The following is a 23,663-nucleotide window of genomic DNA, read 5'->3' as shown; positions in this document are numbered from 1 at the left end:
AAGTGGCCCAAAAAAGGCTCAGCACTTGAATGAAAAACCTCAGAAATTAAGGGGTTAAAAGGTGCCAAAGAAATATGTGAAGAAATGAAAGGAAGTTGTACTTTGACATTTGACCTTAGAGCTGTGGGCAAAGTTTCGAGTTGAAAGTGAAAGCATGAGAGCATTTGCAGAGCTTTTTTTCCCTGAACAGATATGGATTGTTTGGGGTGCGAGGGCAGGCTCCTCTCATACACCAATTACTAAGCACGGACACACATTGTTGCTGATGAGTATCTTGGGAAAACGAAACCCCAAACCACTGTCTTTGGTGGACAGTTAAACGCTCAAATATATTCCTATGTCCAGATAAAAAAAGAAATAGAAGGATTTTAAAAGCAATTCACTTTTTCTTTTCTCACGAAGGAGGGTGCTTTTTGGGATGGGAAAGTTATCTTATGCACTAGACTAACGGAAGAGTTAAAATTAAATAATAACATAATCTCTTTCAACCTGGTAAAACTCTAGATCGAGTTTCCTTCCTCTCTGATATCTTGAAGCAAACATTGTTAGCAGTGTATTCCCAGACCGGTAAATACAGAATGCTCTTTTTTTAATGATTGCTCCTGTATGGAATTTTGACAACTGTCATTACAGGGAGTGCAGAATTATTAGGCAAATGAGTATTTTGACCACATCATCCTCTTTATGCATGTTGTCTTACTCCAAGCTGTATAGGCTTGAAAGCCTACTACCAATTAAGCATATTAGGTGATGTGCATCTCTGTAATGAGAAGGGGTGTGGTCTAATGATATCAACACCCTATATCAGGTGTGCATAATTATTAGGCAACTTCCTTTCCTTTGGCAAAATGGGTCAAAAGAAGGACTTGACAGGCTCAGAAAAGTCAAAAATAGTGAGATATCTTGCAGAGGGATGCAGCACTCTTAAAATTGCAAAGCTTCTGAAGCGTGATCATCGAACAATCAAGCGTTTCATTCAAAATAGTCAACAGGGTCGCAAGAAGCGTGTGGAAAAACCAAGGCGCAAAATAACTGCCCATGAACTGAGAAAAGTCAAGCGTGCAGCTGCCACGATGCCACTTGCCACCAGTTTGGCCATATTTCAGAGCTGCAACATCACTGGAGTGCCCAAAAGCACAAGGTGTGCAATACTCAGAGACATGGCCAAGGTAAGAAAGGCTGAAAGACGACCACCACTGAACAAGACACACAAGCTGAAACGTCAAGACTGGGCCAATAAATATCTCAAGACTGATTTTTCTAAGGTTTTATGGACTGATGAAATGAGAGTGAGTCTTGATGGGCCAGATGGATGGGCCCGTGGCTGGATTGGTAAAGGGCAGAGAGCTCCAGTCCGACTCAGACGCCAGCAAGGTGGAGGTGGAGTACTGGTTTGGGCTGGTATCATCAAAGATGAGCTTGTGGGGCCTTTTCGGGTTGAGGATGGAGTCAAGCTCAACTCCCAGTCCTACTGCCAGTTCCTGGAAGACACCTTCTTCAAGCAGTGGTACAGGAAGAAGTCTGCATCCTTCAAGAAAAACATGATTTTCATGCAGGACAATGCTCCATCACACGTGTACAAGTACTCCACAGCGTGGCTGGCAAGAAAGGGTATAAAAGAAGGAAATCTAATGACATGGCCTCCTTGTTCACCTGATCTGAACCCCATTGAGAACCTGTGGTCCATCATCAAATGTGAGATTTACAAGGAGGGAAAACAGTACACCTCTCTGAACAGTGTCTGGGAGGCTGTGGTTGCTGCTGCACGCAATGTTGATGGTGAACAGATCAAAACACTGACAGAATCCATGGATGGCAGGCTTTTGAGTGTCCTTGCAAAGAAAGGTGGCTATATTGGTCACTGATTTGTTTTTGTTTTGTTTTTGAAAGTCAGAAATGTATATTTGTGAATGTTGAGATGTTATATTGGTTTCACTGGTAATAATAAATAATTGAAATGGGTATATATATTTTTTTTGTTAAGTTGCCTAATAATTATGCACAGTAATAGTCACCTGCACACACAGATATCCCCCTAACATAGCTAAAACTAAAAACAAACTAAAAACTACTTCCAAAAATATTCAGCTTTGATATTAATGAGTTTTTTGGGTTCATTGAGAACATGGTTGTTGTTCAATAATAACATTAATCCTCAAAAATACAACTTGCCTAATAATTCTGCACTCCCTGTAGATGCCAGAATTTTCTAATACTTATTATGCAAAATGAGAAGCAGCTGTTCACAAAGTTCAATATTGTATCACCTTCAAGCAAATTCGGCCTATTTACTTTCCATTGGGACACGTTGTGTTTTGTTCGTTATTGTGTACATGAAAAGATATTTTTTTGTTGTAGATTCTGCTGGTATATTTGTGAAAGGTATTATTCCAGACAGTGCTGCAGATCACAGCGGACGGATTCAACCGATGGACAGAATAATCGCTGTGAGTAGAAGATGACAAACCTTATTCCTTTCTGTTGTTTAAGTATCTAGAATGGGTGATTATTTCCTCGAAGCTTTCATGGTAGAAATGATTGTGCTTGTTATAGGCTTGATAATATCAGATGCTCCCTGAAAATAGGGTGCTCCATATTCTTTAAAAAATATCCTTGAATGTTATAATCAATCAATCAGTGCTTCTTAAGCATGACTACTCGCCCGCAGGGGTCTCAAGGCGCTGAGGGGGGTGGGTTCTCGTGTGGCATCCATCAGTGAGGTGGTTCTTCAAAAAGCCGTCTTTTCAGCTCCTTTGTGAAGTTGAGGAGGGGGGTAGTCCATCTGAGGTGGAGCTTAAGGGTGTTCCAGGCTGTAGCTGCAATGTGGGAGAAAGAGTGTCCCTCTGTTCTTGTTTTTCTGATGCGGGGTACTTTGGCGAGAGGGAGCTGGGCTGAGCGTAGGGTCCTTTGGGGTACACGGAAGTTGAGTAGCCTATTCAGGTAGGCTGGTCCGGTGTCGTGGAGGGCCTTATGTGCGTGGCTGAGAATCTTGAAGATGATTCTTTTCTCTGTGGGGAGCCAGTGTAGTGTGAGCAGGTGTTGATAGATGTGTCGGTATCGAGGCAGGTCGAGGACCAGTCTGGCGGCGGCGTTCTGGATGCTCTGTAGTTTGCGGTTGAGTTTTTTGTTGATCCCAGCATAGAGCGCGGTTGAGTTTTTTGTTGAAACAGCATAGAGCGCAGGTGAGTTTTTTTGTTGATCCCAGCATAGAGCACGGGTGAGTTTTTTTGTTGATCCCAGCATAGAGCGCGGGTGAGTTTTTTGTTGATCCCAGCATAGAGCACGGGTGAGTTTTTTGTTGATCCCAGCATAGAGCGCGTTGCCGTAGTCCAGTCTGCTGGTGATGAGACCGTGTGTGACGGTCTTTCTGTGTTAGAGGGGGATCCATTTGAAGGTCTTGCATAGGAAGCGGAGGGTGCAGAAGCAGGTGGTTGTGACTGAGTTGATTTGGCTGTCCATGTTGAGTTTGGAGTCCAAGATGAACCCCAGGTTGCGGGCTTGGTTTGTGGATGTGGGCGGGCTGCAAGGGCGGGTGGGCACCAGGAGTCGTTCCACGCGTTGGATTGAGGGCCCATGATGAGTACTTCTGTCTTTTCGCGTTGAGTTGAAGGCAGCTGTTTTTCAAAAAGTTGGCTACTGCTCCCATGCCTTTGCGGAAGTTGTGTCTGGTTGTGTTGGGATCGTTGGAAAGGGAGAGGATGAGTTGGGTGTCGCCGGCAAAGGAGACAATGTTGATTCCTTAGCTTCTGACCATAGCGGCTGATATCCAAATCATCTAAGTAAATGTCGATGTTCTAGGGTGGTGCTATTATATATGTTAGAAATGGGGTCTTTTGTTGGCAGTTACGTTGCCCCCTGTCCAAGCAAGGACCCTCACTCTAGTCAGGGTAAAAGAGAATCACCCTCAGCTAACCCCGCTCACCCACTTGGTAGCTTGGCACGAGCAGGCAGGCTTAACTTCAGAGTGCTAGGTGTAAAGTATTTGTACTAACACACACAGTAGCTTAATGAAAACAAAACAAAATGACACAATACAGGTTTAGAAAAACAGAAAATATTTATTTAAACAAAACAAGACGAAAACGGCAAAAATCCAACATACACAAGTCATTAATTAAAAAGCAAAAAGAGTCTTAAATCCTTGAGAAAACAATTATAACACTGTTAGCATTGAAAGGTACCTGGGTAGCGTCAAAATAACACGCACAGGCGAGTGTGCGTTGAAAAAGGTTGGCGGTGCATCGGTTTCTTACCCGTAAGCGAGGTCGTGCGTTGTTTCTCTTTCTCTGGTCCATCGGCGTGCGTCGTTTCTTTCCCCGCATGGGAGAGATGCATCGATCCTGACAAAACACCTTGGGTCCGGGCAGGCTTGCGTTGTTTTTCCGCACCCAGCGATGTTGCGTCATTGCAGCCTCCATCAGCGATGCCGTCTGTCGTTTCTCCAGCCGTGTGTGTTGATTTCCCAGCCATGCTGCAGGCGGAGCGTCGATTTCAGCCGCAAAGCTGGTGGCATGTTGTTTTTCAGCCACGCTTAGGAGGTTGCATCAAAAATCCCCCCGCACGGCGGTCTGTGCATGGATTTACAACCTTGGTCTGCCAGCTTCACCTTTCAAGGCCCCAGGAACTGGATAGGGCACCACTTGGCAGGGCAGGAGTCACGCAGAGAGTCCAGATGCTGGCAGGGGAAGTCTTTGATAGCCTGAGACTTCAACAACAGGAGGCAAGCTCAGTTTCAAGCCCTTGGAGAGTTCTTCACAAGCAGGAATGCACAACAAAGTCCAGTCTTTGTCCCCTTGCACAGGCAGAAGCAGCAACTGCAGGATAGCTCCACAACGCACAGTCACACGTAGGGCAGCTCTTCTTCCTCAGCTCTTCAGCTCTTCTCCAGGCAGAGGTTCCTCTTGATTTCCAGAAGTGAGCTAAAGTCTGTGGTTTTGGGTGCCCTTCTTATACCCATTTTGCCCTTTGAAGTAGGCTTACTTCACAGAAAGGTCTCCCTTGTTTGTGAAATCCTGCCTTGCCCAGGTCAGGCCCCAGACACACACCAGGGGGTTGGAGACTGTATTGTGTGAGGGCAGGCACAACCGTTTCAGGTGTGAGTGACCACTCCTCCCATTCATCCTAGCACAAATGGCTCATCAGGATATGCAGGCTACCCCCCAGCTCCCTTTGTGTCACTGTCAAGAGAGAGGTGCAAACCGCCCAACTGTCAAACTGACCCAGACAGGGAAACCACAAACAGGCAGAGTCACAGAATGGTTTAAGCATGAAAATGCTCACTTTCTAAAAGTGGCATTTTCAAACACACAATCTTAAAATAAACTTTACTAAAAGATGTATTTTTAAATTGTGAGCTGAGACCCCAAACTCCATGTCTATCTGCTCCCAAAGGGAATATACACTTTAATCATATTTAAAGGCAGCCCCCTTGTTAACCTATGAGAGGGATATGCCTTGCAACAGTGAAAACGGAATTTGGCAGTATTTCACTGTTAGGACTTTTAAAACACATTAGTATATGTCCTACCCTAAACATACTCTGCACCCTGCCCATGGGGCTACCTAGGGCCTACTTTAGGGGTGTCTTACATGTAAGAAAAGGGAAGGTTTAGGCCTGGTAAGTGGGTACACTTGCCAAGTTGAATTTACAGTTACAAACTGCACACCAGACACTGCAGTGGGAGGTCTGAGCCATGTTTACATAGCTACTAATGTGGGTGGCACAACCAGTGCTGCAGGCCCCCTAGTAGCATTTGATTTACAGGCCCTAGGCACCTCAAGTGCACTGTACTAGGGACTTACCAGTAAATCAAATATGCCAATCATGGATGAACCAATTACATACATAATTTGTACAGGAGCACTTGCACTTTAGCACTGAATAGCAGTGGTAAAGTGCCCAGAGTAACAAAAACAGCAAAAACAGAGTCCCGCACACACACACACATCAACAACTTGGGAAACAGGCAAAAAGTTTGAGGAGACCATGCCAAGAATGGCAAGTTTAACATGTGCTCCTCCTCCCCCCAGCAGAAGGTGGGGAGCAACTACCCATCCTCATGAGAGTTCTCATCACTAAGGCGGAAGAATCTGGACAGACCATCAACATTGGTGTGTTCTGTATCAGGGTGGTGTTCCACCGTAAAGTCCATCCCCTGTAGGGAAATGGACCACCTCAACAGTTTTGGATTCTCACCCCTCATCTCCATTAACCATCTGAGGGGCCTGTGGTCGGTCTGAACCCGGAAGTGAGTCCCAAACAAGTAGGGCCTTAGCTTCTTCAGTGCCCAGATCACAGCAAAAGCTTCACGTTCTATGGCACGCCACCTACGTTCCCTGGGAAGTAACCTCCTGATAATGAAGGCTACTGGTTGATCTAGGCCCTCTTCATTGAGCCGTGAGAGTACTGCTCCAATACCATGCTCTGAGGTGTCTGTTTGCACAAGAAACTCCTGGGAGTAGTCTGGTGCCTTCAGAACAGGTGCTGTGCACATGGCAGCCTTCAGGGCATCAAAAGCAGTCTGGCAAGCCTCTGTCCAGATCACCTTTTTGGGTTTCTTCCTAGAAGTCAACTCAGTCAAGGGGGTAACAATGGTACCATACCCCTTGACAAACCTCCTGTAGTAGCCAGTGAGGCCTAAAAAGGCTCTCACCTCGGTCTGGGTTTTTGGGGGGAGGGGGGCTCCCAAGCCAGAATGGTGTCTATTTTTGGCTGTAGGGGTGCCACCTGACCACTCCCTACCTGGTGTCCCAAGTACACCACAGAACCCTGCCCTATTTGGCACTTGCTTGCCATAATAGTGAGGCCTGCCTTCTGCAGGGCCTCCAACATTCTGCAGAGGTGTTGTAGATGTTCCTCCCATGTGGAACTAAAAACAGCAATGTCATCCAGGTAGGCGGCACTGAACTCATCCAGCCCAGATAACACCCGGTTGACCAAACTCTGAATGGTGGCAGGGGCATTCTTCATCCCAAATGGCATCACTTTAATTTAAAAGTGACCATCTGGGGTAGAAAATGCAGACCTCTCCTTGGCTCCCTCAGTCAATGCAATCTGCCAATACCCAGACGTTACGTCATACGTGCTGAGGTAGGTGGCAGCTCCCAACCGATCAATGAGCTCATCAGGTCGGGGGATTGGGTGTGCGTCAGTCTTGCTGACTGCATTGAGTTCCCGGTAGTATACAAAGAACCTGAGTTCTGCAGTGGCACCAGGTGCAGCAGCCTTTGGGATCAATACCACTGGGCTCGCCCAAGGACTGCTGGAATGCTTAATAACCCCTAGGGTTAACATCTTGGATACCTCATACTTAATGCTAGCCCTGACCCTGTCAGTCACCCTGTAAACTTTCTGTTTAATGGGTTGACTGTGCCCAGTGTCCACATCATGTGTGCACAAGTGTGTGACCCCTGGGATCAGGGAAAACAGTGATGCGAACTGTCCCAACACCTGGCGACAGCCCCTCTGCTGCTCTGCAGTCAGTAAGGGGGAAAGGATCACTCCCTCCACAGACCCATCTTTTTCTCCTGCAGACAGGAGGTCAGAAAGAGGCTCACTCTCCTACACCCCATCATCTGTTGCAAGGAGAATAGACAGTTCAGTCCGCTCAAAGTGTGGTTTGAGGCGGTTAACATGCAGGACCCTTAAAGGGTTTCTGGGAGTCTGCAGGTCCACCAGATAGGTCAGGGTTCTGCAATGCACATTTAGAAAAAAGATGTTTCAGAAATTTACATTTTACTAAATGTGGATATGCTAAAAATCTGGCATGGACTCAGCTCTCCGGGACAGACTTTGCAGAACCTTGAGATAGGTGACTTCACTCTTGCACTCCACCACCTCAAAAGGTCCAGTCCACTTGTCTTGGATCGCCCTAGGCTCTACTGGTGCTGTCACCCACACTTTTTGACCAGGTTGGACTCGACCAGAGTGGCATTCCGGTCATACCACTGTTTCATATCCTCCTGGCTTGCTTCCAGGTTATCCTGTGTGAGACTCCTGAAGAGGGCAGTCTGGTTTCTCAGAGCCAGCATGTAGCTAAATACATCCTGGGGGGGGATTTACGAAGAGCTTTTTCCAAAGCCTCCTTCACCAGACTTAAAGGTCCCCTCTCAGGGTGGCCATAGATCAGCTCAAAGGGACGAAACCCAAGTCCCTTTTGAGGGACCTCCCTGTAAGCGAACAGAAGGCATGGCAAGAGGACATCCCACTTCTGCCTCAAGGGCTCTGACAGGCCCATAATCATGCCTTCCAAGGTGCGGTTGAATCTCTCAACCGGACCTTTACTTTGGAGGTGGGAAGGGGTGGTGAACTTGTAGGTTACCCCACACTCCTTCCACAGAGACTTCATAAATGTAGATATAAAGCTGGTACCCCTATCAGATACCAATCCCTTGGGAAACCCCATGCAGGTAAAAACCCCCATCAATGCACGACCCACCACAGGGGAAGTGATTGACCTCGGAGGAATGGCTTCTGGGTGGCATGGTCCACCAAGACCAGAATGAGCCTGTTGCCCATGGCTGTCTTGGGATCCAGAGGCCCCATAATGTCAATACCAACCCTTTCAAAGGGGGTACTCACAACAGCAAAAGGTTGGAGGGGAGCCTTACATTTCCCCCCACTCTTGCCACTTGCCTGACAAGTTTGGCAAGACCTGCAATGTGCATCTGAGTGACTGCGCATTAGGGGCCAGTGAAAGTGGGTGACAAGCCTCTCAAAGGTCTTGTCCCGCCCCAAATGTTCAGCTAAAGGCACATCATGAGCCAACCTCAGTAGGAAGGCCCTGAAGCACTGGGGTACCACCAGCACACGGGCTGACCCAGGCTCAGGAACCTTAGGCTCACTATACAAAAGGCCGCCCTCCCAGTAGATCAGGTGAGCTCCTGGCTCCTTGCCAGCTGCCTGGTCTGCAGCCTGGTGTCCCAAACACTCCAGAGTAGGGCACGTCTTCTGTGCTGCACAGAATGCTTCCCTGGTGGGCTCCCCTTCCTGCTGCCACTGCAACAGCTCAGGGACCTTCCCCAGTTCAGCCACCTGTTCCTTTGTAGGCTCCAGGGTGTCACCCTCAGGCTCCTCCTTCTCCTGGACCGTTGGAACTTCTGGTGCCGGTTTCCCGTGCCCCCTGCCCTTCCTCTTTTTGGCAGTCCCCTGGGCCATTGTGTCAGGCTCCAGGGGCTCTTGACCACCCTGACGAGCTGCCATTGACCTGGTGGATACGCATACCCACCCAGGCAGACCCAACATCTCCAAGTGTGACCTGTGTTCCACCTCCTTCTAAGGGGAATCCTCCAGGAACCAACTCCTCCCCAAGCGCTACACTAGCCAAACCCTGGGACAGCGCACCAGTGGGTGCTGGTGTACCCTTGGGGCATTTGGGGTCCGCCCTCACATGACCCACTTGATCACATGCATAACACTTACGTGGGGGACCCCCTGTCACTGGTTTCCCTTTGGCGAACCATGGTTTCTTCTCACTGTGGGGCTGGGAATCTTTACCCTGGGAATCAGTTTGGGGACCTTTAGAGAACTCCCCCTGTTTACCCTTACCCCCCCTTTCTTCTGAGAGGGACCCTGCCCAACCTTGGCATGGTCTCTCCATACCTCTTGAGGAACCTGGTGCTCTCCCAGCAGTCCGCTTTGTGAGATCAGTCAGCTTGCTGTCAATTAGGTGCTGGCGCAGCTCTGGAAAACCTAAACCTTACAAGTGCTCCCAAGCAAATTGTAAAGCCACTCATACGTTGTTACATTAGTGCCCTTCACCCAACCATCCAGTGACCTGCAGAATGAATCAGCACACTCCAACCATGTTTGGGATTCCTTTTTCTCGTAGGACCTAAACTTGTCCTTATACTGCTCAGGGGTGAGACCATATCTTTTGAGTAGGGCATCCTTCATGACAGAGTAAGTGAGGCCCTAAGAATCACCTAAGGATGTCAGAGTATCCCTCCCCTCTACCTCAGAGTGCTTCCACAGACCTGCCCGCCAGTGAGCTTCAGGGACCAGATTCATGTGGAGAGCAGATTCATACCGCTTGAACCACAAGTATGTCATCCTCCCTCTTGTAATCCTTCAGTGGGTCTTTTGGAATGTGTACCCTTCTCTCAGGCTGCACTGTGCTGTTGCTGCCACCATCTCTACAGGACTGGCTCCTATGATCTAACACCTTCAAGCTAAGCTCATGAGCCAGCAGCATCTTCCTTTCCTCAGTGGCCATCCTTCTCTCTTCCATTTCTAGACTGGGCTTCTTCAGCTCCAATTGGTATTCTCCCTCTGCCTGTCTGTCCTGTAACTTTTGCAGGTGTCAGACCCTTGTAGGACACACTGCTACCTGCACTGGAGACTCTCTTCTTGGACATAACAGGCCCACCCACTACCTCATTGTGAGTGACGTGCACCTCATCCTCCCCTTCTTGCTCTTCCTGTCTGTTACCCTCAGCTTCTTTGGCTGTCACCCAGGCCCTCAGCGCCCTTTGCAGCGCCTCCTTCTTGGATGAGGTCTTAATGGTGCAGGCAAAATCTTTACAGAACTGCTTCAACTGAGCCACTGTATAGCTCTCCAATTTATCTAGGTCAAAAGCAGCTGCAGCTGATGCATCTCCAGATTGAGACCAAATGAAGAGTTAAAAAGTGCAAAGTTCCAAAGGGAGAAAAACAAGTTCCCAATAGAAGTTTAAGAAAAAGTAAATCAAGGGATCAGCAAGAAGTAGTACAAAAAGAAGTCTCAAAGAGAAAAGCAAAAATCACAAGACAAGTAGATTGTGGTCACATAGTGGTCTGTACTGAAAACAGTAGTGTACACTTAATCACTGTATGTCAAGTACAAATACAAGTCCAATCCCATCAGCTGATCACCAATGTTAGAAGTGGGGTCTTTGGTTGGCAGTCAGGTTACCCCCTGTCCAAGCAAGGACCCTCACTCTAGTCAGGGTAAAAGAGCATCACCCCCTTGGTAGCTTGGCACGAGCAGGCAGGCTTAACTTCAGAGTGCTAGGTGTAAAGTTTTTGTACCAACACACACAGTAACATAATGAAAACACTACAAAATGACACAACACAAGTTTAGAACAATAGAAAATATTTATCTAAACAAAACAAGACCAAAACGACAAAAATCTAACATACACAAGTAAAGTGATTAATTAAAAAGCAAAAAGAGTCTTAAATCCTTAAGAAAACAATGCTAACACTGTTAGCGTTAAAAATTACATGGGTAGCGTCAAAATACCACACACATGCAAGTGTGCGTCAAAAAAGGTTAGCGGTGCGTCGATTTCTCACCCGCAGGCGAGGTCATGGGTCGTTTCTCCAGTCCGATCGGCATGCGTTGTTTCTTTCCCCGCAGGGTAGAGATGCATCGATCTGGACAAAACACCTCGGGTCCGGGCAGGTTTACGTTGTTTTTCCGCGCCCAGCGTTGTTGCGTTGTTGCAGCCTCCGTCAGGGATGCCGTGCGTCGTTTCTCCAGCCGCATGCGTCGATTTCCCAGCCACGCTGCAGACGGAGCATCGATTTCAGCAGCGAAGCCGGCTGCGTGTCATTTTTCAGCCACGCTCAGGAGGTTGCGTTGGACATTTCCCCGTACGGTGGTCTGTGCGTGGATTTCCAACATTGGTCTGCCAGCTTCACCTTTCAAGGCCCCAGGAACTGGATAGGGCACCACTTGGCACGAGTCTCGCAGAGAGCCCAAATACTGGCAGGGGAAGTCTTTGATGGCCCTGAGACTTCAATAACAGGAGAAAAGCTCAGTTTCAAGCCCTTGGAGAGTTCTTCACAAGCAGGAATGCACAACAAAGTCCAGTCCTTGTTCCCTTGCACAGGCAGAAGCAGCAACTGCAGGATAGCGCCACAAATCAGCCACAGGCAGGGCAGCTCTTCTTCCTCAGCTCTTCAGCTCTTTTCCAAGCAGATGTTCCTCTTGATTTCCAGAAGTGATCTAAAGTCTGTGGTTTTGGGTGCCCTTCTTATACCCATTTTGCCCTTTGAAGTAGGCTTACTTCAAAGAAAAGTCTCCCTTGTTTGTGAAATCCTGCCTTACCCAGGCCAGGCCCCAGACACACACCAGGGGGTTGGAGATTGCATTGTGTGAGGGCAGGCACAGCCGTTTCAGGTGTGAGTGACCACTCCTCCCATTCCTCCTAGCACAAATGGCTCATCAGGATTTGTAGGCTACACCCCCAGCTCCCTTTGTGCCACTGTCTAGAGAGAGGTGCAAACAGCCCAACTGTCAAACTGACCTAGACAGAGAATCCACAAACAAGCAGAGTCACAGAATGGTTTAAGAAAGAAAATGCTCACTTTCTAAAAGTGGCATTTTCAAACACACATTCTTAAAATCAACTTTACTAAAAGATGTATTTCTAAATTGTGAGCTCAGAGACCCCAAACCCCATGTCTTTCCGCTCCCAAAGGGAATCTACACTTCAATCATATTTAAAGGCAGCCCCCATGTTAACCTATGAGAGAGATAGGCCTTGCAACAGTGAAAAACTAATTTGGCAGTATTTCACTGTAAGGACATATAAAACACATTAGCATATGTCCTACCTTAAACATACACTGCACCCTGCCCATGGGGCTACCTGGGGCCTACCTTAGGGGTGTCTTACATGTATGAAAATGTAAGGTTTATGCCTGGCCAGTGGGTACACTTGCCAAGTCGAATTGGCAGTTTAAAACTGCATACCAGACACTGCAGTGGCAGGTCTGAGCCATGTTTACATATCTACTAATGTGGGTGGCACAACCAGTGCTGCAGGCCCACTAGTAACATTTGATTTACAGGCCCTGGGCACCTCTAGTGCACTGTACTAGGGACTTGCCAGTAAATCAAATATGCCAATCATGGATGAACCAATTACATACACAATTTGCATAGGTGCATTTGCACTTTAGCACTGGATAGCAGTGGTAAAGTGCACAGAGTAACAAAAACAGAAAAACAAGAGTCCCGCACACATGAACAACCTTGGAAACAGAGGCAAAAAGTTAGGGGCGACCACCCCAAGGTTGCCAATTCTAACAATATACATATGCATTTCAAAATGAATACAATTTTACTTTTACGACTATGTAAGAATTAACTTCACATTAGTAAAACGCACGTCATTCAAGGCTCATATTTATTTACAAGTAGAAATTGGGCGTAAAAGTTGTTCTTTGTTGCACTTGTTCCCAGCCACAGATCACTCATTTGGTTTCACTCAATTTGTAATACGAGTTTTGAATAATTACGTGAACTAGATTACTCAGTTTCCAAGACATGCTCACGTTTATTTTCTAGAGACCGAATAAAGAAATGGCCAGGGAAGCATCTGAAATATCTTTTAATTATACTTTTAGGAGAGAGTGAAACTTCTCAAAGCTCACTTGGTCAGAAATTTGTAATAAAGTTCCCGTAATTACTAGTGGTTAGGACAATGCATGACAAACTATTCGGCTTACAGAAAAGTAGGGCATTGCAAATGTTTGGATAATTATAATGGCTGGTTGAAATGTCAAGAAAACGTCAGATATTTTGGGTGCAGCTGGATTAGATGAGCTTTGTGAGCAAAAAAGCAAAACTAGAGTTGGAAATGAAAGTTTAGTCCGCCAGGTGAGAAATGATGGGTGGAGCAATGACCTGATAAAGGGAACTTATACAGGAAGGAAATAGACGAGTTACAAATCTGCTGAAAAGATCGTAGACTACGAACTGAGACGCCGTAGGAAGTGGAGAAGAAGGTGTCTTTTCGAGTGCCGTTTCTAATTGAAGTATAACGTCAGCAGTGATGTGTTTCAGTATAAGAAGTTAAAAATGGATACAGGATGGGTCCCAGGCTTTACATACGGATCATACACCAGTGAAAGCAGTCTTCTACTAAGTGCAATTATTTTTTTCATCTAATCACAAGCCAACATGCCGTGGTTTGAATATAAATGTTTCCCATTATCTATATTTATAAGTAGTCGCCGTAATGAGGAGCAAATTAACTGTGACTTAAAATATGCACAGGATGTAGCCGAAGTGAAGCATTTCCTGTGATCATCTTCGAAAGTCCCACTCTTGCCCCTTCACTTATTGTGTCTGTTTGTACCCATGGATTCACGAGTACCTTTATAGTGCAGACCTATTTAGAGATTACTGTTTCTAGGTTGAAACCACCTGCTAAAACTTGGCAATGTGTAGAACAGGTCTGGTAATATGATTCAGAAAACTACTGGTAATTACTCTAGTCTGCATTGCATTCCATCATTCTTTGCTTACTGTGCCTCAACCGAGATGGAATACTAGCTTTATAAAAATCAGGCCTGGTCCTGCTTCAAGTCTATCACTGGACCTCAAACATTCATGCCAAATCCCCCTCAATGGAACCAGAAGCAACCCCATACCGGTTTTGGATATACTGGTGCACATCATTTCCATGCATTTTGACCTTACGGTGCCTATTACTCAAACTGCTCCTCACTGAAGAGTCCATAAAGGCTGAAACTGGTCTGGGATTGTTTGTGTTTTGATTCAGAGGTGCCTGGCCAAGCAGTTCAGGCAGGGATGTTTCTTTTAGACCAGCACCAAGTGTGACTGGCTTATGTTGGGTCCTTGCCTAGTGGCTCAGTGGAAATCGAAGAATGGATTCAAATGTGGCATAAAGTAATTATTGGTTTGTTGAGATTAATTCAGGCTTGCCCCATCACTATGAAGGTCTAGCTGCAGACAGTCTGCCGGAGCTCTTGTCAGCACAACAACCCAGCGACTGACAACATACAGAGAGCTTTGGATTATCCCCTTTAAACAGTTGACTTGTTTGGGTCAGACACTTTCTGCTATCGCATTAAAGATGTGTCCATCAGGTTTTGGATCAGCACACAGCCTTTCGCTGATATTTACAGTTTCCTCATCCACTCTGCATCTGTGATTGTCACAAGAAATAGTTTATGGGCATGCCAGAGCAAGTGAGTGTGGCTTTGCAGCAGCTGGCCTGGCTACCCCTGCAGCATCCTGCTGCATCTCATGACGCAGAGCACTGTCTTTAGATGTAATCCCTGCCCAAGTGCCCCCTCCCCCCCCACCTCAATGAAAGAAGCAGGCAGGAACTCAAGCACACTGAGAAAATAAATGACGGCCAAAGACGCCCGTGATCGGTTCAATGTGACGGATTTTAATCTCCTCGATAAAATGAAGTAAACGCAGTCCTTACAGATTAGCCCATTAGTCCTTTATTGCCTTTTAAGGGCTACGAATGGTGGATTCCCAAGGCTTGAAATTACACTTCATATAGTTTCTTATATCCAGTCCGTTGAACTGTTGAGAACAGCATATCGACAGGGACCAATTTTGTAGCACAGGTTTTGCATGTACATGTATGTGTAATTTCTGTTGGTAGAGGCTTTAGAAATTTCATGGGTTTTAGCACCCCATCAATATCTTCCCAACCAAATTCACTTGGATCTTTCTCTTCATATGCGTGATCCAAAACATTTGCACATCTTCTGATCAAGTAGCACGCTCTTTTAATGTGTCCACGCACAGAATACGACGTCAGTGGAAGGTCACTTCGGGACTGATCTCTTTAACTCACTGTCTCAAGATCATCAAATGTGTGACAGTCAGAACTGGTTTCCACACACACACAAGGTATTTTTCCATGACCTTAAAGTCACGTTCTTCCTCTGTCTCAGCAAATCCTTTTAGAAATTTCACAGGTTCATCAGTTAAAGCTCCAAGCTTTGATCCAATTTTGCTCAGTGTCATCACCCGTAAGAATATGAACACTGGGCATCTCTGGGTCAAGTGTCTTGTACAGAATATGAAGCAGGATTAAGTGCCTCTTCTCGCCTGTTCCATAACATATCCACAACTCTGACAATCCTTGACTTATGGATATTGCAACAAATCTGTAAGTAGCACAAAAATAACGTCTGTGTCATTTGACAGTTTGATTCGATTGGCACCATTTCAAGCAGCCCACCTAACATGTGGCACAACACAAAGGTCAGCTTCCTCCAATTTGCTGTTAAGTTTTTGAACACTATGGCCTGTATCTTTTGAATATATCTCTGCAGGCACGAACTCCTCATTGACATTCATTCACTTGCAGCAATTGGAAAATCAGTGCTCACTGCAGCATGAGCAATGTTTGGCGAGTTACCATCTCCAAGTTCACCTTGATCGATGTTGATGTCCAGAATTTATCAAGTTGCAGAGGTACAGGTGTCAAATTCTTGATGCAGGCAAGGTCAATTGTTCCACTTGTAGACATTTGTCTGATTCTCTCACATTCTTTGACAGCTAGTTCAAGCTAACTGTCAAACATAATGTGCAGTTTTTGCAAGATGCACACTGACTTTGATATCTGTAGAACAGTCTGAACGACCTCTCCAAGTTTTGCATGGATGATATCTTGACCATTAGCAATTGTGACATATAGTACACAACAACAGCAGTTTTCAATGAGGAACACTTTTCGAACTGAAATTCTTCAGGTGTAAGGTTTTTTTTTCGAGCTCTTGTAGGAGCTTGTACTTCAATGGGTTGTTTGCAGCATCTCCATCAAATAATGTGTTTGTTGGAAGAAGGTCATGGGACAGAAGCTCCTTTATAAATTCAACCCTTTCTTTTGCTACATCCACCTCTCTATGTGCTTGCGAAAGTTGTTTTTTTGTAACCTGTTTTGTAGCGACTGGTTGGACAAAACTCTTACTATGACAGTTAAAGCGTGGGCGTTTAGCTTTAGTGATTATGTCAAACAGCTTTTTCTCTTTCAATACAAATCTCTCCTGCTTCAGTTCTGCGCAAAGTTTTGATCCATATTCCAGGACATCTAGTTGACGTGTCTTTATATCGTTACCCACATATTGTTTGGTCACGAAGTTGCGTAGTTGCACAGGCTCAGTCATTTTAATGGGGTTTCCTTGCTGCTGCATGAAATGAAGGCTGTCAAGATGTTTGTTAAACATTCCTGTCTCTTTCCCACAAGTTTGTGGTGAGAAACAGTTTCACGATGGTCCATTAATTATGAATTTGCCATCTCTCTGAAATAGCACATATAAAGGATTTCATGGTAAACTAGCTGCCATTGAGCAACTCTTTCACTTTTACTCGTCTGACCAACAATTCCCTTAGAGCTTTTCTGTGATCTCTGCATCGTCTTTTGCAGTTTCATATCTGAAGCAACAGCTTTTAACCTTCCCTCTCGGTCTTTCACCACAAAAAGTCTTTGGATACATTTTCTGTAGAGGTATAGTTTGTCCACCTCTAGCTTCTTCACTCTTTCCAAATACCAGGACCCATATCTCAGGTAGTTTATGCAATCAAATTCACAAAATGCAGTAATCAGTGACTCCACAGTCTTCACTTGCAGCTCCCAATCACCTTCCCGATCAGCATGTACCAAGTTTTTCACAAGAGCTATCATGTGTAAAACATTTCCCCAGTACTTGCAAAGTTCTGATTTTTCTTCACATTCTTTGACAAACTCTACAAACTTGTTTTTCTGATTTTGAAATGAGTGTATTGAACATTGCCTGGCTTTGCATTATGCCTTTTGAATGTAGTGCATTCTGTGCCTTGTTCACTTCTGAGATGAGATATGCAAAACCTGATTTGTCACTCTTGTTCCAGAAAGCATTACAGTGCAGTGTTTATATAGCCTCAGATATGATGAGCATACCTTGTAAAGAACAAACAAAACGAGTTCTGCTCAATACTAACTGGACAAGTTTGCTTCCAAAGCTTTCAACCTCAATAAGTACATCATCTATGCCACATCTACTGAGATAACTTCCTGCTCACTGCAACACAGCTTTTGTCATGTGCAAAATGCCAGTCATAGGATAAAGATCATCAAATTCTACTGTATTACTCATAAAAATGTCAGCTACAATACGGAAAACACCTTCATTGCATACAGTTGGCAGGATAGCCTAGTGCACATTTTAAAATTTGTATTTAGAGCTTCGTATACTGTTGTGTAGTTTGTGACTGGAGACGGTACAACTGGTAAAAACCCAACCTTCTTCAGTGGGATGGTATTCTGGGGGATCAGAGCATGAATTCCAGCTCAAGGAGGAACTGACTTTTCTTCATCCATTAGTCAGCACCGAATAAGCGATATGATAAATTCAGTTAAATCAGCTTTGCGGACCGCAGCATCAGGTAGAAGATCTATGTCCTCAGCCACTTTGAAACTTTCTAGTAGTCTGGGACATGTTGATGGCTTGTAGTGATTTTGCATATTGGGTTATAAGTTTGTAACTTTGTTTGTTTATGCCTATAGCTGACACTGCTTGTTTTCCAGCAGTACTTCATTGGTACAGCTTTGGAAAAGCACCAAGGCAGTATCATGTGTGCTGGATGTTCCAGACAAAGAAGAGCTGTCTTCAAAATCAAAATTATCAAGAGCAGCAATTGTAAATTCTTTCTTAGTAAAGTGATTTGAGAGTACCGTGCTGTCAGATTCACAAGATTTTACAGCATGAGCTGCTAGGAAGTTCCTGCTCCGTACTATAACATTATAACTTATGGATACACCAATCCTGTTCGTTGAAGCGATTTGCCCTCTACTTTTGCACTTGTCATAGATTGCATGGGCACTCATCATGTGTAGAGAAGTTTTCTTTTTGCCATGATGTATTTCATAAAACATGATTTGGAAAAGACAGTACATTTGAACAGCATAAGCCTATCGGTTTATGGGATTGTCTTTCAATTCTTCACTTACATCTTCAAAGCCACCATCAATGTTGTTGGCTTCTGTTCCTGATTCAAGAACTTTAATTTTCTAACAGTTTTGCTTTGCTGATATTAAAAAAATGATGTAAGAAATGTTAAAACAACATCAGGCATTCTTGTTGACTCTCATAATTTGCAGAGCTCTGGAGCATCACAAAATTTGTCATTAAGTCCAAAATCTTAATATTTCAGGATATTTCTTAAAATTGTTCCTGTTGAATTTACTGCATCCTGTGATATTATTTTGGCAGCAGGAACTTCAGGATTCAAATCAGCTGAGAACACCAGAAGTGGCTCATTTTTTTTGTTAGACTGACAAGAACAAACTCTGTCATTGTCACCAGAAAAATCTTAATTTCATTATTATGGACCAGTACAGTTTCATCAATGTTGACCATTATTTCTCTGGTCTCACTGAGTGTAAACCCATTGCCAGCACTCACGAGTGGCTATAAAACTTAATTTGCTTTTTCAAAGAGTGCAAACTTAACTAAAGGCTGGCGGTTATGTTGCTGCTACGGTCATATTTTCAAATATATGCACACATGCAGTTTGAGTGGGCATACAAATCCGCTGCAAATACATTCACCTTGTTGTTTCAATCAGCTACTCGCTAAAAACTTCATCTTGGAAGAAACTAGCTACAGATAAAAACATGTTTGCCCTGTACTCTGTTCTTTCCTCAGTCCCTTTGGCCTTTGTTCTGGCTAAACCAAATATAACACTTTGAAGATCCTCTGCTTTCTGGTCAGTTGTTGGAGGTAGCCTTCTATCTTCTGGGTGGATGGTTATTGGGTTTGGTTGTTGTCGCTTTCTCAGGCTTGGTCTCTTGTAGTGATTCACTGGTTTCTGCTATTTTTTGCCGTTTTTTTCCTTTCTAAGCTTTTTTTTCCATTTGATGCAACTTATAGCACTTGTTGTAACAATGATGAAGTATTTGATCCTCTTCACCCATCAGTTTCAATCTTTTGTGAACTACGTCTTTGCCTGATTTCTGCAGCATCTCAAACTCTCTTCTGTACAGCCCCAGTAGATGTCAGATTTTATTTTAAATTAGTTTGGCATATGACACGTTTTTCTTTGTTGGTTTCCTCAGATTTTATAGTTAGCAACACTCTGAAAGGAGGTAAAGATCCTTTGCTTCCACCTGCTTCTCTCACGTTTAAGAATGTGAATCAACTGGAAACCTGAAACAAAAAGAATATTAAAATAAATCACCAATATAATGGCTAAAACACATCATTATAGGGCCACAATTTTGGAAAATGGCGGTAGTGTTGCTCTGAGGAGTTATTTTCTGTCTCTAAAAAAAAAAACTACTTGACGTGCAACACCTACGTTTTGACACCAAAGCAAATAATATAGGTCTCATGGTCCCTGAAATACTGCATCATCACTGCAACACATCCTCCATTTAAAAAAATGTAATCTATAAAAAAACTGGCCCGGATTAGCAATGTCTACCCAAGCTAAATTACTTCTCTAATGATACAAAACCACAAATAAAAAATGAAAATCTCTGGATAACATTTTTTTAACTAAGTACATTAAGGGGCCAGGACTAACAGTCCAGGATCCTGGCATATCTGCTAAGGAACTGCTAAGTAGTCTTTATATAGCTAATTGCACCTTTCAGTTTCCTCCCTTTTCCCCAGCAATGGAAAATAATTGGCTGATATGTGGTTCCAACCTTTTGCCCCTTCTGTCAGGACTGGATCTCAAGGTAAATAGCCCCCCACTCCCTCTTAAAATTTCTGACCTGCTCTTCTGCACCCGAACCATCATCATGACCATCTTAAAGGTGTACTGCCTTTGAATGCTGTACTGCCAGGTAAGCCTCCCACCAAAGTGAAACGCAAACCGTGTTGGCTCCACATCTGCTTTTTTTTTAAAGATGATCCTGACTCTCGATCTGGGACAGTCTGTTTAAGGCTTCAGGTAGCATGGTGAATGTCTCGCTCTGCCTCAGGATATTCAGGTTTTGTTTCCCGTATAACAGCCTCCTGCCCCATTGAAACTGGTGACTTTACAATCCACAGAGTCAACACCAGTGTTAGATTTGTGTCCAAGCCTAGCAGAGAGAGTAACCAGATTAATGACTGGTTCCTCCAGATCCCCTTCTAAGTAGGTTTGACACTTCTTCCCCTCTGCCAGTGTCACATGAACTAGACTTCATGCTGTAGCAGCAGAACTACTTGATGGCCTATCACCAAAACCTAATGGTAGCTTGAATGTAATAATGTAACATGAAGTGCAGACAACGTGACATCCATGTTTTCTGCAGTACTTCTGGAGTGCTGGGGACAGGATGTTGAACATCACATCTCTAAGATCTTGCTTTAGGTTGGTTATTAACTGCAGCATCGGTTCTTCAGTAAGCATCATGCTCCCCATTTTGTCCCAAATTTTTTTTTAAGGTAGACATTTTGGAGTAGGTAGGACCACTTGCTCTCCATTACCACCGCCAAGCTTTGTTCCTGGGATTTTACACCTGAATGACTACCGACAAGGTCTACCCTTCATGTGAAATAGGTGACAATGTGATAGCCCTGGGTCAGACCAACAGCAAACAAGCACAGCTCTCAGTACACAAGTAAAATCCATTCAGGGAATGGTATATTGTTGCTTTTCTCCAGTTCCCCGCTGTACCCTTTCAGAAGCAATTAGATCTTCACAACATCTTTGCAGGTCAGGATCTTTAATCATCAGCCCCTCAGTTTCACCTCACCACAGATGTATCTCTCTAACATTGTAGAGCACACCTCCAGTGCTTTTCATCCAGCAGGATGTGGCCTTCGGAAGATCAAAACCTCCACTTCAGTTTCCTGGAACTGAGAGCTGTAAGGCTAATTTTAAAAGCCACCAGAATGGATAATATGATGACCCCCCCATTGTATGATGAAAAATGACTTCCTAAAATCCCCAGTGCTGTCACAAGGTGCTCATACCCTCTAGCGCTGCAACATTCATCACAAAATCAGACTGTCAGTGGAGAATGCTCTGGGCCTAAAGAATGAGGTGAGGAATGCCTTTGTGAAACACAACTCTGGCTGCCTCTTTGCAAAAAAGACATTGGAAATCTTCAAGCAGTCTTCAACAGGTGCCACAAATTACCACCATTCTATTATCCTCTCCTGATAAAACAAAATGCCAGTGGTTTGCAGGCAGATATTGCACCCCTTCTCAATTCCAAGATCAGGAATCTTTGCCTTCTCTTTTGCTCCATTTATTTTTATCCTTCCAAGTTAAGATAAATCAAGACAAAGTCATGCTATCTGATTTTGTTTGCTCCAACCTTGACCAGGCAATTTTGGTACACAGATCTTGAGTATTTGTCAGTGAACACTCCAATCCGGTTCAGAACAGATCTGTTTCTTCTGATCACTGGTCACATTTAAGTGCTCCATCACAACCTAAAGTCGCTTCAACCAAGCTTCTATTGGACTTTTCCTCCTTTGGCAAAAAGGAACTTTAAGCCTTTTCACAGAATGTGTATTCAGATGATCTCATGGAAAATGGTAATTCTTCTGGATATTCTGTCCACCAGGAAACTTGGAGAAATGCGGTCTTTATACATTCAGCTTCCATTAATGAAACTTGAGAAATACACATGCTCTTTTACAACAGACCCACACTTCAAGCTGAAGACGACTTCATGCTTTCATCTGAATAAAAAAAAAAAAAAAAAAGTACATAGTTTCTTCCCACAGCTTACCACTTTGTCTGAAAGGGGCTGTAGCCGGGAGCTGAACTCCCCGGCTACATCAGATAGGAAACCGGAGGCGGAACGCCGCTCTTCCAGCCCCGGCGGACTGGAATATTATGATATCGGGAATCCGGCCCCATAAACATACTTGCACACGTGGAAACAATCACTGAAGCTGGGAACCCGGATATCCGGGTTCCCGATGGTGTAAAAATGAGAGAAGGACTTCGCACGCGGCGCGCGTACACAACAAGGGACGCCGAGGACGGAGGAGAAAGGAAGGAGACAGTCCAAGAGGAAACGCCGACGGAGGAGCAGATTACCACCAGCCAAGAAGATACTACCACAGGACAAGAGGGTCCCAAAGAGCCTGAACGCCGCCACGTCCCCGGAGGGACGTGGCTAAGCCAGGTATGGTCCTGCTTAAAGGACAGCATTCGTTATATGGTGGGGAGGGAGGGGGCTGGTAGAGACGAGAGGAGAGGAGGAGAGGGGGGTGGAGGGGGATGACAGGGAGAAGGGAGGAAAGGGGTTGAGAAAGGCACCTGAACACGAGTTATAGGCACAGAGACCAAGAGAATTTTTATTTTTTTCCCTCACAAGCACGACCCACAGAGGTGATTTTCACTAGACATCTGAACCTAATATCATCCATATCTTCTGGCTGTGAGGAGAGGACCCTTATATACCACAAAACTCCCTTTCTCCCTCTCTCTCTTTTTCTCTCTTTCTCTCTTTCTCTCCCCCCAAAGCACGCCAAGACTTACCGGTCTTTCCGTTCCTCTTGTTTTTCCGGTCTCCCTGGAAACACCGTCGAGAAAACCACCTCCAGTCATCCAGAACCCTGAGGGAGGAGAGGACAGCGGAGATTACCAACCAAACGACCGTAAAACATTGGACACTGTAAACTTTGATATTTTTCACAATAAATCACGGTTATTCACCCTTCCGGCTGAGTATCCTCGTCCTTCCTATCGCTACACGCACTCCCAAAAGGGGCATACTTTATTTGGATACTAAGGGCCTCATTACAAGTTTGATGGAGGGGATTACTCCATCACAAATGTGACAGAGATCCCGTCCACCGTGTTACAAGTTCCATTATATCCTATGGAACTTGTAAAAGGGCGGGCGGGCGGGCGGGATATCTGTCACTTTTGTGACGGAGTATTCCTTCCGACAAGGTCGTAATCCGGCCCTAAATGTTGTTTGAATTTCTACATTGATTGAACTAAGTCATTTAGGAAATT

At 44.9% G+C, this 23,663-nt stretch overlaps 1 protein-coding gene across 6 annotated transcripts in view; it reads left to right on the top strand.

Annotated features, from left to right (window-relative positions):
* PATJ (PATJ crumbs cell polarity complex component) overlaps positions 1 to 23,663 on the top strand; it is a 1,201,300-nt gene that overhangs the window by 202,481 nt on the left and 975,156 nt on the right. For all 6 annotated transcript variants that reach the window (XM_069232550.1, XM_069232545.1, XM_069232547.1 and 3 more), the window contains exon 10: positions 2,359 to 2,447. In XM_069232550.1, coding sequence (XP_069088651.1) covers positions 2,359 to 2,447 — 89 coding nt within the window. The remainder of the gene's footprint in view (positions 1 to 2,358; positions 2,448 to 23,663) is intronic.

This window comes from Pleurodeles waltl, chromosome 4_2 (genome assembly GCF_031143425.1).
Source record: "Pleurodeles waltl isolate 20211129_DDA chromosome 4_2, aPleWal1.hap1.20221129, whole genome shotgun sequence".
NCBI lineage: Eukaryota > Metazoa > Chordata > Amphibia > Caudata > Salamandridae > Pleurodeles > Pleurodeles waltl.
This window is presented reverse-complemented; position numbering and strand designations above follow the sequence as displayed.